The sequence below is a fragment of the Musca vetustissima genome, unplaced genomic scaffold (genome assembly GCF_032173495.1).
Source record: "Musca vetustissima isolate MV318-11 ecotype Yass unplaced genomic scaffold, APGP_CSIRO_Mvet_v1 utg4927, whole genome shotgun sequence".
NCBI lineage: Eukaryota > Metazoa > Arthropoda > Insecta > Diptera > Muscidae > Musca > Musca vetustissima.
The window spans coordinates 441,979-458,715 of record NW_026884396.1 but is presented as its reverse complement, the minus strand read 5'-3'; the positions used below and the strand labels follow the sequence as shown (position 1 = coordinate 458,715).

Here is a 16,737-nt window from a genome sequence, read left to right as displayed (position 1 = left end):
CAGAAACTGGGATGTTAACAGCTGACAAAAGGAATGTGTCTCTTATTTATTATTTTGAGTTGGTAACACTATTTTTTGTTTACTTTTTTTGTGTTGATTGTTTTGCTGTTCGTGAAATTAAATTACTGTATTTAAATAAATAAATATTTAGAAAATAATAGTGTAAAATACCCACTACTGGGGATTGAATTAAAAAATGGGCATAGAAAAGGATAATTGGGCAAAAATGGGAGAAAAATTAAATTAGAACAGGGAAAATATTTAGTGGGGAAATTTTTTAAATTTGAAAAATACAAATAAAAAGTAAACAAGGAAAATTAATTTCAAAAAATCCACGCCTGTTTATGACCCCTAAAATTATTTTTATAAAATCAAAGCCTGGTTATAGGCCCCAAAAATTAATTTAAAAAAATCCAAGCCTTGTTATAGAGCCCTAACATTAACTTAAGAAATCCTAGCCTGGTTATAGACCCGTAATATTAACTTAAAAAAATACTAGCCTGGTTATAGACCGGTAAAATTAATTCTTCGAAATACTGTAGACCCGTAAAATTAATTCTTATAAATACTAGCTTAGTTTTAGACCCGTAAAAGCTTGGTTATAGACGCGTAAAATTAATTCTAAGAAATACCAGCTTCGCGCTGGTTTAAAAATCTAAACCTACCGGAAGAACCTTAAACATAATTTGTAGTAAATCCAACTATTTTTATATATCCACAAAATCTATATTTATGTAATTTTTCTTTGTTTACAGCTTAGTTCGCTTTGTACCCATGAATGTGGACGATGAAGAAAGTATACAGGACCTATTGCTGCAAATCGACAATGTCATCCAATATGGAGAAGATGCCGATGTCAAGGTTCATGATTTTGATCCACCTGAAGAAGGTGATGAAGACAATTGTAAAAATATCTTTGATATGTAGAAAAGAAAGAAAACGCCTCTGAAAACAAATTGTTAAAACTATGTTTTAAAAATAATATTATGAAATTGTATTTTTTAAGATAAAAAATTAATTATAAATTAAGTTTTGTAATAATTAAATAAAAAAACAGTCTACTTTTTTATACACATGCAACTCCTTTCTAAAACAATCGTCCTCATGTGTTACAAATAACAAAAATAAAGTTCCAATTGAAAATAATTTTCATTTCGTCTCCTCGGTGTCCATTACCAAATTTCCCTCCTTATCTTTGAGACGCACCCGTCCATTAGAATAACGTGTCTCGGTACTACCATCCGGGTAGACAATTTTCACTGTACCATCTGGATATTCACGACGTTTTTGCAGTTTGGTGTGTATCTCTTTCTGACCATTTGGTAGAGAGAGGATTTTATCACCATTACGCATCTGCACTAGGTGAGTACCATCTGGGAAACGCCATTCTTCGGCTTTCTTTTCATCACGTGGATCGATTATTTTTACTGAATTATTTGGATAATGCACTTCCACCAAACCCGTTTTATGACGATGTTCTATCTGGCCATTGGGAAATTCCAGAATTTCCAAACCATCCAAATAGGTGGTGTGCCATGTATTTGTCTCGTGATAATAATATTTCACTGTGCCCTCATTTATGTTTGTCTCCTTAATGTCTTTGTTATAGTACAGCATCCGTATCAGCATACCATCGGCGGAGATTTTCTTTAAATTACCATTTGGATACCAAATATCTTTACTACCATCCGCATTGAGTATCTCACGTTTCAAATTATCATCATCGGGTGATTTGTTTTCATTATTCGCTGTTGATTTCGATTCCTTCATCTGGGAGGAGGATGCTGGGGATACTTTGTTTGTTGTAATGGGGGTTCGATTGTTGTTTGCCTGCAACTCCTGTAAAATATCATCATCATCCTCATCTTCACCTACTTCAGGGTATCCGCTATAGGCTGATGTATGCGGACTTTTGGGTTTTGTAACACTTTTTTGAAAACCTAGTTCCGTATAATTTTCATCCGAAGATGGAGTATCGGGAAAACTGTGCTGTTCTTGTTTCATAATGGTACGATTGCTAGCCGTCGAAGTAGTTGTATTTGTTTTTGTTATCCTTTTCGTTTTCTTAGAAGGAGATTTTGAATTTTTATTTGTTGTACCCGGTTTTGTTGTATTTTTCGATGAGGCCAGAACGGGAGGTTGATCATCGCTGGGAAATGATATTGAGGCATGTTGGGTCTGTGGAAAAATTAATGGAAAATCAAAATCCATAAAAAACAACAAAAATACCCCCAACGGCTGTCGGAGGACCCCTTAAATTAATTTTAAAAAATCAACGCCTGGTTAAAAACCCCCCACGCCTGTCGGAGGACCCCTTAAATTAATTTTAAAAAATCAACGCCTGGTTAAAAACCCCCCACGCCTGTCGGAGGACCCCTTAAATTAATTTTAAAAAATCAAGGCCTGGTTAAAAACCCCCCACGCCTGTCGGAGGACCCCTTAAATTAATTTTAAAAAATCAAGGCCTGGTTAAAAACCCCCCACGCCTGTCGGAGGACCCCTTAAATTAATTTTAAAAAATCAAGGCCTGGTTAAAAACCCCCCACGCCTGTCGGAGGACCCCTTAAATTAATTTAAAAAAATCAACGCCTGGTTAAAAACCCCCCACGCCTGTCGGAGGACCCCTTAAATTAATTTAAAAAAATCCACGCCTGGTTAAAAACCCCCCACGCCTATCGGAGGACCCCTTAAATTAATTTAAAAAAATCCACGCCTGGTTAAAAACCCCCCACGCCTGTCGGAGGACCCCTTAAATTAATTTAAAAAAATCCACGCCTGGTTAAAACCCCCCCACGCCTGTCGGAGGACCCCTTAAATTGATTTAAAAAAATCCACGCCTGGTTAAAAACCCCCCACGCCTGTCGGAGGACCCCTTAAATTAATTTAAAAAAATCCACGCCTGGTTAAAAACCCCCCACGCCTGTCGGAGGACCCCTTAAATTAATTTAAAAAAAATCCACGCCTGGTTAAAAACCCCCCACGCATGTCCCCTTAAATTAATTTTAAAAAATCCACGCCTGTCCGAGGACCCCTAAAATGAATTTTAAAAAATCCACGCCTGTCCGAGGACCCCTAAAATGAATTTTAAAAAATCTACGCCTGTCCGAGGACCCCTAAAATGAATTTTAAAAAATCCACGCCTGTCCGAGGACCCCTAAAATGAATTTTAAAAAATCCACGCCTGTCCGAGGACCCCTAAAATGAATTTTAAAAAATCCACGCCTGTCCGAGGACCCCTAAAATGAATTTTAAAAATACACGCCTGTCCGAGGACCCCTAAAATGAATTTTAAAAAAATCCACGCCTGTCGAAGGACCCCTTAAAGTAGTTTTTAAAAATCCACGCCTGTCCGAGGACCCCTAAAATGAATTTTAAAAAATCCACGCCTGTCGGAGGAGCCCCAAATTAATTACAAAATTCAATATTTAAAAAAAATTAACTCACCTGTTTCGGCGCCAATTTGGCAATATTCCGATTAATCTCCTGCAGTAATTTATTATTATTTTCCCGGCTAGCCTTGAGCATTTCATTTTCCAAACGTTTATTTTCCTTGGTGAGCAATTCAATTTGTTCATGCAGCCGTTTCTCTTCCCTTTCCATGGTGCGAATTTGTGTACGCCATCGAGCCTGAGCAGCAGCATGATTGGAATCTTTTGTCTTCAATTGTGCCTCCAGCTGGGCAACTTGTTCCCTTAGCTTTTCCATTTCTTTACGTTCTTTGCTGGCCATAGCTTGAGTTTTCATTTTACACGACTGTTCAAACTTCCGTTTGTCCTCTTCGAGTTTCATTCGTTCATCATGTAAATAGATTTCCATTTGAATGCGTTCATCGTTCAAACGTTCAGTGGCTTCCAATTGCTCCTGGGCATGTTGTGATATAAGTAATTCATGTTCCTGTTTGGCCTTCATTAATTGAGCATTGTTTTGCTTGAACAGGGCAATTTCTTTTTCCAGCTCTTCGAGACGGGTTTTAATTAATTGGGTTTTTTCTTGTAATTCCAGGGAGTTGGGTGGAAGAGGTAGCGAGGTATTTGATTCCATAAATGAATCCTTGGAGGTGAGAGTTGTTTCATCCCCTCCGCCTCCTCCTTCACTTTCCATCATGGAATTTGAGGTCTCATGTTGTTCAGCCTTATCTTGCAGGGCAGCAAAGAGGGCCTTTTTAAATTGTTCAAAAAACACATTATTCGAAAGATCTCCGGGCGTTTCGTTGGCATTGGTAAAATTGGAGAAATCACTGACCGTCTGTTCTTCATGAAATTCTCGGGTGTCATGGCACTCCGAGAAACGTACACGATTCTCTGAAGCCCTGCTGTTGGGAGTGACAAATTGTGAATTTGTGGATTCCAATGTCTTTTGTGTAGATTCTTCTCCGGCCTCGGTACTATTAGGTATAATTGTTGAGTTTTCATCATTTTCTTCCTCCAGGGAAGATGTGGATTCATCGCGATTATTCTGACCGCCACCTCCTCCAATAACAATGGGTTGTAAACGTCTTGTCCTTAATTGATCGTTAACGGGTATAACATCGGTGTCATTAAATTTCGTCTCAGTGGTACGACGTTGCATAAATTGCCGCATGCAGGTCGAGTCCATGTCAAAGCTACCATTTTTGGCTTTCTGCTCCAACAACTCAAAAATATCCTCTTCACTTTGTGGCAGATTTTGCCGATCACAACTATTTGTACGCAGAATGGGTAAGGGTTTAATTTGTTGTGAATCTAAAATTTTAGACCAGGCCAGGGCACTTGGTGGAGCTGGCCTTGCCACTTCATTATTGGGATATTTGTGAACCATTCCATTGCTATTATTATTCACAGGAGGAGTTGTCTCTACAAATCGAACTTTGGGCAAGCTATGAGAACTATTTGTCGATGTTGAGGAGGAAGAACTGGAAATATTTTTACTTGACATCAGTGAGGACTTGGTATCCGGTGTGGAATTGCATACATTTTTCGATGAGATCAACAGTTGTTGGAATCGTTTCTCATTGGCATCCAAGACATTTAATGGGGGTGAAGGAGGTCTGACATCCTGTACCTTTGGCTTTTGTACCGCTTTAGTAGTAGCCTTTTTGTTTGTCTTTGCCTTAAGCTTGGGGTGGGCATTGGCATATTTATAGCGTGGCAAATTTGTTATTCTCAATTCCTCGGGATCGATTTTAAATCGTTGTTTCAAACCTTCGCCTCTTTTCAAAAAAGGTCTCTTGGGTTTCTGTACAGCTTGTTGTGGTATATCTATATATTCCTCTGTACCATAGCCAGATGTCAGAGTTTTATATGATGACGGTTCCATGCTGTGCTGTGTGGTCAATTGATCCCTTGTGGAATAGCTGTGATTTTCATTTTCTCCATCATCATCTGGATGCTCACCACCTTCTTCATACTCCTGTCTACTCTCATCTACTTCACTTGATGCATCACCCTCCTCCTCGTCATCACCACCACCATGTAACCCCAACATTTGATACATTGTCTTTTGTTCCATGCCCAGCATTTGTCGTTGCACATTTTGCCTCAGTGCTAATAATTGTTTCTGCTCCTCCTGCCATTTGTTCAATTGTTCCAGACGTTTAACAATATCGGCCTTTTGAATGCCCCCGGCACCACTAATGGCCGCCAGCAGAGGAATGCTTGTTGACATGCTGTCATCGGTTTCGTTATGCAGCATTTTGTCAAGAAATTGCAAATTTAAAACATTATTTTAATAACTTTCTATTAAAAATTATTTAACTTTTTACGAATTTCACAAATTTCTTTAAATTGCGCGCTAATTACAAAGAATATTTTAAATTTAAATGACATCCAGTGTTGCTGAGAGGATTCATCGAAATGTTTGTAAACAATGTCACATGGTTACCGGTAATTCATATTGATTGGTTACCAAGGTGAGTAGAGTTGCCAATATTGACATATATTAATTAAAGTTGAATGGCTACATATCAAGCCATCGCAAAATAATAAAGATAGTCTCATTTCGAAAAATCCAAATACAACTATGCAATATTTGTACTTCAGCCTGTCAAATATGTACAACCATGCATGCCAACAATATAAATATTGTTGTTGTCATTGTAGAATATTTTGTTTGTTCACTTTTTTTAATTTTGTTCCAGAATAGAAAAATTAATTTATGTAGAAAAGTTTAAGGACCGTTCAACGATTTGAAATTCACAATAAGGCCCTGATTTCATCGATATATGTTTTTATGTCGGAATCCGTGGTATCTGATATTAGCATCCAAAGTTCCCTTGTGGCCAATATATTTTCCTTCTTCGCTTAAAATTATGAGTATCGAGCTTTATGTTGAAGACCATGAAAACACAAGGTCCCTATGGAACATTAGATGCTGGAAGTATTGACTTCCGCTCAAAAAAATATATCGGCAACAATTGAAAAATATCATTGTAAATACACACGAGAAGAAGACCTTCAGCTATTTCAGTTCGTCTATGAGAAGACCTTCAGCTCTTCTATGAGAATGCCTTCAGTTATTTTAGAATACATTAGTTTAGAATAGTTTATTTAAAAATATTGTTGTTGCGTGTTTTTATTAACAGTAATTGGTTTCGGCCACGAGCAGAATTTTCTTTTGAAGAACAAGTCAAAAAGCGTGTATTGTTTTAAATTAATTTTAGGGGTCTATAACCAGGGGTGAATTTATTTAAATTTAATTTAAGGGTCTATAACCAGCCGTGGATTTTTTTTAAAATTAATTTTAGGGAGCCTCCGAAAGGCGTGGATTTTTTTAAATTAATTTTAGGGTCTATAACCAGGCGTGGATTGTTTTAAATTAATTTTAGGGTCTAGAACCAGGCGTGGATTGTTTTAAATTAATTTTAGGGTCTATAACCAGGCGTGGATTGTTTTAAATTAATTTTAGGGGTCCTCCGAAAGGTGTGGATTTTTTTTAATTCATTTTAGGGGTCTATAAAAAGGTGTGGATTGTTTTAAATTAATTTTAGGGGTCCTCCGAAAGGTGTGGATTTTTTAAATTCATTTTAGTCTATAACCATGCGTGAATTGTTTTAAATTAATTTTAGGGGTCTATAACTAGGCGTGAATTGTTTTAAAATAATTTTAGGGGTCTATAAGCAGGCGTGGATTGTTTTAAATTAATTTTAGGGGTCTATAACCTGACGTTGATTGTTTTAAATTTATTTTTAGGGGTCTTTAACCAGGCGTGGATTGTTTAAAAATATGGTGGGTTATAACCTTCTTTTTTAAATATTTTTTGGCAGTCTATAACCAGGCATGGATTTTTTTGTCGGTCTATAACTTGGCATTGATTTTTTAAATATTGTTTTGGTTTTAATATATTTTCAGGCCTTATATTGTTACGGGGTTTAATGTATTGTTGTGTCCCTTTATTATTGGTATTATTGATACCTACAAATGTGGCATGCCTCCTTCAATGTCAAATGTCAAAAGAAGCAGCTGGTCCTTGGCTCGTTTGTTTTTGTTTTGAACCTCATCACGATTGGTCCTCGTCTCGTTCGCTTTGACATCATTTGTCCTCGTCTCGTTTGCTATCAACTTCCTTCATCAGGTTGGGTCCTCGGCTCGTTTGCTTTCACCTCAGTGTACAGGGTTGTAATAAGCTAATAAGCAAACTCTGAATGTGAGCTACCCTTGTGACAATGTGGCATCTCTCCTTCAATGTGTCATATTTGCTGTCAACAGCGGCAATTGTTTTGACACCCAGTGTAGGAGTCAATCACTCATATTTATTTTCATTGGAATACAATAAATAAAAAGAAAAAAAAACGAAAATATTTCAAATTAATTGCATTTTTTAAACAAATAATATAGTCAACAAAATGCCGGTAAGTTGAAGCTGTTATTAACCCAAGCAACAAATGCCCCCTTTTATGGTAGATAACCAAAGAAGGGGTGGGGTTAATGATGAAAATTTTTGTTTTTCTTTTCCATTTTTCAGTTTTGTTGTAATTGTTTCTTTCCTTTTCCTTAGGCCTATCATTCCACAATCAAAGAATTTCCCACAACAGTGGGCAATATGGCCATATTGCCATTGAGGACCCAATTTCGGGGACCAGCACCACAACAAATGAACAATGATAACGATATCATTGATGAGTCACTTTACTATTTCAAAGCGAATGTATTCTTTAGAACCTATGAAATTAAGGTGAGTTGCAATGGGATTGCAATTTTAAAAAATTAAATTAATTATTCGATTTCTTACAGTCTGAAGTGGATCGTACTTTGATTTATATAACCCTTTACATTACCGAGTGTCTGAAGAAGCTGCAACGCTGTGCCAATAAAAATCAAGGCCAACAGGAAATGTATAGCCTGGCTATATCGAAATTTGATATTCCCGGTGAGGCAGGTTTCCCTCTAAATGCTGTCTATGCCAAGCCACAAACTGCCCAGGAAGCTGGTGGGTATTTTGTATGAAATATTTTACTTAGGAAATTTGTATTAATATTTATTTCTTTTTATTCTAGATTTAATGCGCCAATATTTTCTGCAATTAAGACATGAAACCGGCAATCGTGTTTTGGAAAAGGTGTTCGGCGAAGATGGTAAACCCAATAAATGGTGGATTTGTTTTGCCAAAAAGAAGTTCATGGAAAAATCCCTGTCCGGCCCAGGACAATAAACCCTTCACAACAACCCACAAATAAAGTATTTTCTTAGTTTTATAAAACTTGACAGACAGACAGACTTCCATTTAGCAAAGAAACAAATATCGAAAAAGAGGGCATTATATTAAACTAAGCTATTTGTATTAATTTTCAATGTTTTTTTTTCTATTAAACAAAAATGTTATTAAAATCCTTTTTTTCATGTTGTTTGACCTAAGTTAAAACACAATTTTTTGTATTTTTTTTTGTTTTTTAAACTAAAAATTAAACTTTAATCCATTTAACACAACATTTATACAGGGGGAAAGTTTATTTTTGCTAAGGCCTTTAAGGCTTAACATTTATTTATGATGGTTGTTTGTTTCATTTCGTTTTATTTAACGATACAAATGATCAGCCTGTAGATTGGAGGCAATTTCCGATTCCCATTTATCACCATTGCTTAACAATTTTTCCTTATTGTATAATAATTCTTCATGGGTTTCAGTGGAGAATTCGAAATTGGGTCCCTCAACAATGGCATCAACGGGACAGGCTTCCTGTAAATTAAAAATAACATCAATGAACAAATTGTCATTTGATGAATGGTTGGTGACAATAACCCACCTGACAGAAACCACAATAGATACACTTGGTCATATCGATATCATAACGTGTTGTTCTTCTACTGCCATCGGCACGTTCCTCAGCCTCAATGGTAATGGCCTGAGCTGGGCAAATGGCCTCACACAATTTACAGGCAATACAACGTTCCTCACCACTGGGATAGCGACGTAGGGCATGTTCACCACGGAACCGGGGACTCAATGGTCCCTTTTCGAATGGATAATTAATGGTGGCTGGCTCTTTGAAAATGTGGGCCAATGTAACACCAAAACCGCGCATCAATTCACTCAAGAAAATGGTACTGGCTGCCCGATCGGTAACGTCATTTAAATCCATGCTTTCTTCTTTGTTGTTGACATAGACATAGCCCTTGGGTACATCGACAACATCTTTGGCTTCCTTGGTGCTCATGAAACGGGAGGTAACACCAAGCATGCGATTGCCTACAACCGAAATAACAAAAGTTAATTACTTCCTTTCACACATCCAAATTTTTTGTAAACATCTTCTCTTTTGTCCCATTTCCTCATTTAGGAAGCTTTTATTATATCCAATTCAATTTTATAAAGTACACTTTTCTATTTTTCTATGTTAATTATCCACAATTATCCTTCCCTATTGGCCACTGGATAACTTTTGTTTTCATTTTGATGACATAAGTGGCCCTAACCTCAAAAATACCCATCACGGACCAAAACAAATCAATATCCCTTCTTAATTATATTTATCACTTTAATTTTCTTTTTTCCGAGGAAAATATTATATTTAAAATTACCATTTCTCGAAATGGAAAACAATTTCATTGTCAAAGACATGGTATCCCGGTTTCTATCGGAACGAACTCCAAACGAAAGTGCACTCTTAATTTACTAACAAATAACTTTTACACGAAAAAAAATTGGAAATGTCAAAGCGAAATGTCAGAAAATATGGCAACAAGGGTTTCTATTGTTTTTATTGGTTTTTGTTTTGCTAAGGAGATTCTTAAAAATTGTAAGAGATTAATGACGAGTACGTCTGTCGAAGGAAATTTTTTATTAATATTAAATTTAAGTTGTTTTTTGTGTATATTTCTTATTAATAATTAACAAATTAATCACAATTTTGTAGTAGTTAATAATTTATATAAGGTTAACGCTAATAATTAAATCAAAGTGGCCACCAAAACAGCTGTTCAAGTGCTGTCTTTTGAAAGATGTGTTATCACTTTACATTGACTTATATTTAAATGCGTATTTTAAATTATCTTCAAATATTAAAATAATAGAATAAATAAAATAATATATATTTTTTAATTTAAATAATTAAATATTTAATATATAATTTAGATCGATTTTAAGCTCACAAGTTAAGCTATATGTCCACAATCAATGACAGCTGTTTTGTCGCTTTTTGAGTCATGTTATCAATTCACTTTGCCCTTTTATTTATTAATGCCAATTACGAAAACCGTTACTGAGAATACAATTTTATTACAATATATTTCTTATTATAATAAATAAAATTTGTTAATAATTTGTATTAATTTTTTGTTACAATTTTAAATAATGTTGCCATTTATTATTGACAACTGTTCTCGTTGGTGCCATTTTCACATCAGTGTTATCATTTCACTTTACCTAAAGAAAGTAATTTCTTTTACTTTGTTTTTTTTATCAATTTACTGATATTAAAAAAAAAACTGAATATTTCTATTTGTTTGCATTCATAATTATAATATTATATAATAATAATTTATAAAAATTATCTGAAGTTTTTATTATTCTCCATACTTGCTTTACTGACAACTCAAATTGACAATTATGCCTTTCAAGTAAAGTAGTGATACAAAATAAATCAATAAATATAATTATTAAATACATTTATAAAAATTATTAAATTTTGTTACGCTTAAAAAATGTACAATATAAATTAAATTGTCTGTATTTATTCAATTAATTAAAGTTATGTGGCCATTTATTCACAACAGTATCGTTGATGGTCCGTCAGAGCAGTGTTATCAGTTCACTCTATCTTGTTATGTCTAAAACAAACCACAATAATAAAAATAAAATTTGTAGTTTATAATTTGCTATTTTTCACTATATATTTTAATATTGTGTAATATTAAATAATTTTGCTGTGTTTGATCTCAAATTAGAAGCTTAAAGGTCGTTTACATTTAACCGGATTTGGTTAACCCAGTGGGTTTAAATTTTCAATTCCTTTGAATATATGCCAAATAAATCCTCATAAAGTAGGTTAACCCGGTAAAAAGTTCTAATGTAAATGCCGTATTAGTGGCCATTCATTCAGTTGTTATCGTCGATGTTGCTTCAGAGCAGTGTTATCAGTTCAATGACAAAAATGTCAATAATGCCCCAAAAAATACAAAAATAAGAATATAATAATTTAATTTTTAGTTTATAATTTGCTTGAAATTTGTTATTATTTATAATATAAATATATTTGTCTCTTTAGTCTTATAAAGTTTAAAACGGCATACACATTAGAACTTTTTACCGGGTTAACCTACTTAACCTATGAGGATTTATTTGACATATATGCAAAGGAATTGACATTTGAAACCCACTGGGTTAACGAAATCCGGTTAAATGTAAACGTACTATAACAGTTCTTCTCGCTGTTGTCATTCCAAATCTGTGTTATCAATTCACTTTACCTTACTTTGGGCATTGTAAATTAGCATATTGTCAACTATGATCAATAAGAAACTTCAATAATAAGAATAATTTAATTATTAGTTTCTAATATATTTATTAATAACATTACATTATGTTTTTGTTATAATTTAAAATAAGTTTTTTTCTGTGTTTGTTATGGCAATTCATCATAACATCTGCTCTCTTTGCTGTCATTTCAAAGCTGTGTTATCAGTTCACCTTACCTCATTACCTTACTTTGGCAACTGTAAATTAGTAAATTGCCAATTATGACAAATAGGCAATAATTTAATTGTTAGTCTATATTTTAGTAACTAATAATAAATTATGTTACATATTAAACAATTTATAATTAAACATACTTTTCTGTGATATAAATAGAACCCTTTTGGTCATTCATTCATAACAGCTGTTCTCTTAGCTGTCTTTGCTTTGAAATGTTGTGTTATCATTTCCCGTTACCCTAAGAGAGCAATGTTACCACTCGCATTTACTTAGTTTTTATTATTTTAATAAATTCACAGTTTATTTATATACAAAGATGTAAATATATTAATTTATTTGCGTAAATAATTATAAAATTTTATCATAATTTATAAAAATTAACTATAATTCTTAAAATTCCTTATTATTCTCTCTACTTCCTTTGTCTTCAACTGGCAACTCTCAATGACAAGAATATTGACGTTTACTTATTAGGTGAGGTTTTTTTTGATTGAAACATCATTTTTGATGTGCGTTGAGCGACCGAGAGAGAGAGTAGCGAGTTGAGTTAATATTCAAGTTGGAATTGCTTAGAGAACAAGTGACTTTTTATTGAACACACTTATAACACATTAAGAAGTATTTAATTAAGGATAATAAATAAAGTTAAATCACAACAAAAACAACAGGAGGAACAAAGTTAGGAAACAAAATGCCACCCAAGGAACGCAACATTGCCATGATGGGCTATAGATCAGTGGGTGAGTAGTAGTAGAAGTCTACTTCTTTTGTGGTCTGTCGTATGTATGTGTCTGCTGCTGCTCTAATGGGTCGACTTTTCTGTGTGCCTCTGGCTCACTGGCTGGCTGTCCGTCTGTGCCTGCTACCAATCTACCAACAACAACTATATTTTTGTTGTTTTACTTTTTGCGTTTTATTTATTTTTTGTTGATTAATTATTATTGCTTCGTGTTGTTGTTGCTGCTGCTGTCGTAAAACAAAATTTTTAGCCTTTAATTAATTTCCTTATTTTTTTTTTTCTTCTCTTCCCTACCGACAATTTTTAGGCAAATCTTCATTGAGTATCCAGTTTGTTGAGGGACAATTTGTGGACTCCTATGATCCAACTATAGAAAATAGTAAGTAAATCCCCCAACAAATATATAACGTGTGTGCGTGTGTAAACCAAAACATTCAAGCTCCAACAAAAAAGACAAAGTCGTAGTATTTATGTGGATGGGTACGTTTTTTTATTGTTCTTTACACTTAATTCTGGAGATTTCCCTTCAATTATTATTATAGAAACGAAAATATGATTCATGTTTATTTAATGTTTTTTGTTTTGCTTTTAGCAATATAAACTATAAAAACTATTGCGATGTTGCATTTGCAATTATTTTTGCGAATCTGTACTGTAACCTAGTTTACAAAATTAAAGTGTTGGTATACTGCTGGCGCTATGGGTGTTATGTGGAGTTTAGTTGCCTTTTTGTGTCAAGGCTAAAGGCATAATAACCCTGTATAATGTCAAAATACTACAAATACTACTGCTAGCGTTGTATACTATGAATGAGGTGCGTTCCATAAGATCATTTCACGTGCAGGAAAGTAAAAATATTTTTTTGTACAACACGAAGACATGCAATTATAAATTACATTTTTGGTGGTTAGGCTTTTATTGTCACCCCTGGAAAAGGAAGTATTTTGATTTTGTGTGTAGAATTATCTAGTCTCATCTATTCTATTTTTAAGTGTCACCAACAACACGGATAGTGGGATGAGTAAAGGACCACCTTGTCAATTACGTATTAGGAGATATATAGTAAACACATTTTACTGCCTTTCCCACATCCTTGGTAATGAGATGTAGAAAAATCTTTTTAAATACGGAGATGTTTATATTTCAAAAATATATATTTTTAAATAACTAATTATTTTCAGCATATAATCAGCAGTTAGAAATATAAACTTGCAAACATCAGGTGCGATTCTGATGAGATGATTATGAGAACTCAAAATATGAAATTAGATATACCGAATAATGGGGGTACTGTTATATGAGGATTAGCCTTTAAATGTAGACCAACATTCAAGGAGTATCCAAAATATCATATTTCGATTGAAAAACCCGAATAACATGGGATAATGTTGTAAAATGGTTATCTCGAACATTGCCCAACTATTGATAATTTTTTTGCTAGAGAGCTTTTTGTACCAAATGAAAAACCAAATTGATAAAATTACAGGCAATTTGTATGAAAAAGATACCTAAAATCACAGAAATATTGAATTTTTGGGAGGTATCCTTATATGGGGGCTAACCTAAAAAGAGGACCAATGTGGATAATTTTTGGTAGGAAGATTTGCTATCCCAGGAGAACCCAAAATATCAAATTACAACCAATTTGAATGGAAAATGAGACTAAATTCCGCAATATACCGAAATTCGGGAGCTACTATTGTATGGGGGCTATCCTAAAAATTGGACCAAACAACATTTTTTTTGTAGGAAGATTTGCCATTTAATGAGAACCCAAAATACCAAATTTCAGACAATTTGAATGACAAATAAGAATAAAATTCTCAAAATATCGAAATGTAGGAGGTACCCTTATATGTGGCTACCCTAAAAATTGGACCAATGTGTAATTTTTGGTAGGAAGTTTTGCCATCCAATGAGGACCCAAAATCCCAAATTATAATCAATTTGAATGAAGAATGAGACTAAACTCCGCAATATACCGAAATTCGGCAGCTACTTTTGTATGAGGGCTATCCTAAAAATTGAACCAAACTAGACAATTTTGTTGTAGAAAATATGTTATCCACTGAGAACCCAAAATACAATTTGAATGAACAAAAATAAGAATACAATTCTCAAAATACCGAAATGTAGGAGGTACCCTTATATGGGAGCTAAAATAAAAAGTGGGCTAATATAGATAATTTTGCCATCCAATGAAACCTAACTCCGCAAAACTAAACTCCGCAATATTCCGAAATTTAGGAGGTACCATTATATGGGTGCTAAACTAAAAATGTTACAAATTATCCTGGCCTGCTGAAGGTCTTCATCGAAGGGCTGAAGGTCTTATTCTTCTTCATAGAAGAGCTGAAGGTCTTCTTCATAAAAGAGCTGGAAGTCTTCTTTTTCATAGAAGAGCTGGAGGTATTCTTTACTTCATAGAAGAGCTGAGGGACTTCACTTCATAGAAGGCTGAAGGTCTTCTTCTTCATATTTGAAAGTATCCGCTCCTATGGTGGACCCTTAAAAAATATTTAAAAACGCCCTTTCGCCTTAAATGGATCCTTAAAAAATATTTTTAAATATCCACCCCTTTGTGGGAACCTTAAAAAAATAGCTAGAAATATCCATGACTATAGCGGATCCTTAAAAAATATTTTTAAATATCCACCCCTTTGCGGGAACCTTAAAAAATAGCTAGAAATATTCATGACTATAGCGGATCCTTAAAAATATTTAAAAATATTCACGTCTATGGTTGAAAATCCACGCCTGTGGTAGATACCAAAAAAAAAAATATGTTTAAAAAATCCACGCCTATGTTTGGAGCTTAAAACATATTTAAAATTATCCACGCTTATGTTTGGACCTTAAAAACTCCTACGGTGGACCCTTAAAAATATTTTTAAAAAATCCACGCCTATGTTTGAACTTGAAAAAAAATTAAGTCTATGTTAGCATTTAAAAAAAATCCAAGCCTATGTTTGATTAGAAAAATTATATTTTTTGTAATAATTATTTTTCTTTTCTTTTTTTCCTTCCAGCATTTACAAAAGTGACACGTGTTAATTCACAAGATTATGGCGTTAAACTTGTGGACACCGCCGGCCAGGATGAATATAGTATATTTCCAGTACAATATAGTATGGATTTTCATGGTTATGTTTTGGTCTATTCGATAACCAGTCAAAAATCATTTGAAGTTATTAAAATTATTTATGAAAAATTATTAGATGTTATGGGCAAGAAATAGTAAGTAACCACACCCCACCCACACTTCCCATAAATAAATATTAATTTCAATTTTTTTTATTTTATATAGTGTACCTGTTGTGTTGGTAGGCAATAAAACTGATTTACATCAAGAACGTACCGTATCCACAGAGGAGGGTAGAAAATTGGCCGAATCGTGGCGTGCTGCATTTTTAGAAACTTCTGCTAAACAAAATGAGGTAACGGGAGAGATACTGTTTTTAATTTTGAATTGCAGTTATTTCATATAATTTATTTAATTTAACTAATTGTTTTTTGTTTTGTTTTTTAGTCTGTGGCTGATATTTTCCATCAGCTGTTATTATTAATCGAAAATGAAAATGGCAATCCCCAAGAAAAGAGCAGCTGTATAATTTCGTGAGTTGTTACCATATTGTGATGGATCTACTAAAAGGCTGGCTGGCTGGGGCGGCTATCAAAGAATGGAGTCACAACAACAACAAAACAATTCATGGCGCATCATCGTATCATTTTTTCAAAATACAAAACAACAAATCAACAAGAACAATGGCTGTTTGCCTCAAATGCAACAAAAAAGGAAAGGAAATAAAAAACAAAAACAAATAAATAATAAAGTGAAGGAAGTATGAAGAAGAAGAAAATAAATTGGTAATCAGTAATAAAAAAACGGATTT

General features: G+C 33.9%; 4 protein-coding genes across 4 annotated transcripts; 2 read left to right on the top strand and 2 right to left on the bottom strand.

Moving 5' to 3' along the window:
• Nucleotides 1–1,140: 1,140 nt before the first annotated feature.
• Nucleotides 1,141–5,670, bottom strand: LOC133331370 (centromere protein J). The gene is made up of 2 exons (XM_061539768.1): nt 3,445–5,670; nt 1,141–2,178 (listed from the first exon to the last, which is right to left on the bottom strand). The coding sequence occupies exons 1-2, from the start codon at nt 5,668–5,670 to the stop codon at nt 1,150–1,152; spliced, it is 3,255 nt and encodes a 1,084-aa protein (XP_061395752.1). The 3' UTR covers nt 1,141–1,149.
• Nucleotides 5,671–7,967: 2,297 nt separating this feature from the next.
• LOC133331358 (actin-related protein 2/3 complex subunit 3) lies at nt 7,968–8,633 on the top strand. The gene is made up of 3 exons (XM_061539756.1): nt 7,968–8,148; nt 8,208–8,403; nt 8,471–8,633. The coding sequence occupies exons 1-3, from the start codon at nt 8,017–8,019 to the stop codon at nt 8,623–8,625; spliced, it is 483 nt and encodes a 160-aa protein (XP_061395740.1). The 5' UTR covers nt 7,968–8,016; the 3' UTR covers nt 8,626–8,633.
• A 345-nt stretch (nt 8,634–8,978) lies between these two features.
• On the bottom strand, nt 8,979–10,116 carry LOC133331375 (NADH dehydrogenase (ubiquinone) 23 kDa subunit). Its single transcript, XM_061539772.1, has 3 exons — nt 9,993–10,116; nt 9,218–9,660; nt 8,979–9,150 (listed from the first exon to the last, which is right to left on the bottom strand). Exons 1-3 carry the CDS (start codon nt 10,030–10,032, stop codon nt 8,989–8,991), a joined length of 645 nt encoding a protein of 214 aa, XP_061395756.1. The 5' UTR covers nt 10,033–10,116; the 3' UTR covers nt 8,979–8,988.
• Nucleotides 10,117–12,795: 2,679 nt separating this feature from the next.
• On the top strand, nt 12,796–16,475 carry LOC133331373 (GTP-binding protein Rheb homolog). Its single transcript, XM_061539771.1, has 5 exons — nt 12,796–12,845; nt 13,152–13,223; nt 15,874–16,081; nt 16,152–16,281; nt 16,374–16,475. Exons 1-5 carry the CDS (start codon nt 12,797–12,799, stop codon nt 16,461–16,463), a joined length of 549 nt encoding a protein of 182 aa, XP_061395755.1. The 5' UTR covers nt 12,796; the 3' UTR covers nt 16,464–16,475.
• Nucleotides 16,476–16,737: the final 262 nt, after the last annotated feature.

Excerpts from the sequence above, each read along its gene's own strand:
- LOC133331370 (XM_061539768.1), bottom strand. The coding sequence starts at position 5,670 with ATGCTGCATAACGAAACCGATGACAGCATGTCAACAAGCATTCCTCTG. Across the intron at positions 2,179-3,444 it reads CCAAATTGGCGCCGAAACAG|ACCCAACATGCCTCAATATC; the intron begins GTGAGTTAATTT and ends ATTTTTCCACAG.
- LOC133331358 (XM_061539756.1), top strand. The coding sequence starts at position 8,017 with ATGGCCATATTGCCATTGAGGACCCAATTTCGGGGACCAGCACCACAA. Across the intron at positions 8,149-8,207 it reads TTAGAACCTATGAAATTAAG|TCTGAAGTGGATCGTACTTT; the intron begins GTGAGTTGCAAT and ends GATTTCTTACAG. Across the intron at positions 8,404-8,470 it reads ACAAACTGCCCAGGAAGCTG|ATTTAATGCGCCAATATTTT; the intron begins GTGGGTATTTTG and ends TTTTTATTCTAG.
- LOC133331375 (XM_061539772.1), bottom strand. The coding sequence starts at position 10,032 with ATGTCTTTGACAATGAAATTGTTTTCCATTTCGAGAAATG. Across the intron at positions 9,661-9,992 it reads GTTTTCCATTTCGAGAAATG|GCAATCGCATGCTTGGTGTT; the intron begins GTAATTTTAAAT and ends TTTCGGTTGTAG. Across the intron at positions 9,151-9,217 it reads TCTATTGTGGTTTCTGTCAG|GAAGCCTGTCCCGTTGATGC; the intron begins GTGGGTTATTGT and ends TTTAATTTACAG.
- LOC133331373 (XM_061539771.1), top strand. The coding sequence starts at position 12,797 with ATGCCACCCAAGGAACGCAACATTGCCATGATGGGCTATAGATCAGTG. Across the intron at positions 13,224-15,873 it reads TGATCCAACTATAGAAAATA|CATTTACAAAAGTGACACGT; the intron begins GTAAGTAAATCC and ends TTTTCCTTCCAG. Across the intron at positions 16,082-16,151 it reads GATGTTATGGGCAAGAAATA|TGTACCTGTTGTGTTGGTAG; the intron begins GTAAGTAACCAC and ends TATTTTATATAG.